The sequence below is a fragment of the Rhincodon typus genome, chromosome 17 (assembly GCF_021869965.1).
Source record: "Rhincodon typus isolate 14 chromosome 17, sRhiTyp1.1, whole genome shotgun sequence".
Classification (NCBI taxonomy): Eukaryota; Metazoa; Chordata; class Chondrichthyes; order Orectolobiformes; family Rhincodontidae; genus Rhincodon; species Rhincodon typus.
Window position 1 is genome coordinate 161948 of NC_063348.1, and position 919 is coordinate 162866.

At 44.5% G+C, this 919-nt stretch overlaps 1 protein-coding gene across 2 annotated transcripts in view; it reads right to left on the minus strand.

Moving 5' to 3' along the window:
* Positions 1–349: 349 nt before the first annotated feature.
* The window catches only part of rapsn (receptor-associated protein of the synapse, 43kD), a 45421-nt gene continuing 44851 nt past the window's right edge, over positions 350–919 (minus strand). For both annotated transcript variants that reach the window (XM_048607222.1, XM_048607221.1), the window contains one exon: positions 350–610. In XM_048607222.1, the coding sequence (XP_048463179.1) occupies positions 538–610 (73 nt within the window). In that variant the 3' untranslated portion in view covers positions 350–537. The remainder of the gene's footprint in view (positions 611–919) is intronic.

Genomic DNA, 919 nt, shown 5'->3' on the forward strand with positions numbered 1-919 from the left:
GCTGCCAGACCTGCTAAACTTTTCCAGCCATTTCTGTTTTTATTTCTGATTTCCAGCATCCGCAGTTCTTTGGCTTTTTACAAAATCTATTGAGGCTGGAAGAATTGCATCCAAGTTGATCCTGATGTCTGGATGAAACAGTAAAGATTTCTGAAGTCAAACGTTCAAACAGATCACCTTGTTAATCAAAGCATCTTATTTGAACATTCAGTTTAACACATCAGATGCTATGAAGAACACATTAATCCATCAATATTCAGATCATGATCCCAATACATTACGACCAGATATCAGTCAAACATGTACTCAGGAAACATTGTAGGGCCTCGAAGCCAATAGTCCAGGTAATTCTGTCATCTTGACCCCCATCCATTCACTGTTCACAGCTCGAGCCATTGGATGTTAACAGACCCTTAGCAAGGTCAACTCAGTCAAAAGTGGCTCCTTAAAGAGTTGTTTCTGGGTTTGTATCACTTTCAGAATCCATGGCTGTTTGTTAATGATTGGATTGGGCAAGAATTCCCCGTGTTGTCCCAGTCACACATAGCCAGGCTTCATGGCAGACCGCCTACAGTTTGGACAGCCTCGCGTTCCACTGTTTTGAAAGCATCTGGGACAGAGAGGGAGATCATTAGAAACAGCTAGAGCCCCAGCACAGTGCCCCGTGGGTGAAAGGTTCCAGACTGCCCAACTCACTTGCTGAAAATAAGCCCAAATGCTGGTGAGTCAAGGAGCAATCATTCTCAGAGCAATACCGACAATAGACAAAGAGAGACAAGGAGAAAAACACAAAGGGGCAGATAAACAGACAGGAAGGGAGACAGAGAAAGAGAAGTGGGGGGGGGGGGGGGGGGGGGGGGGGAGAAAAGCATCTAATTTGAAGAGAGAAAGGAAGACAAGAACAAGAAAAAAGAGGCAA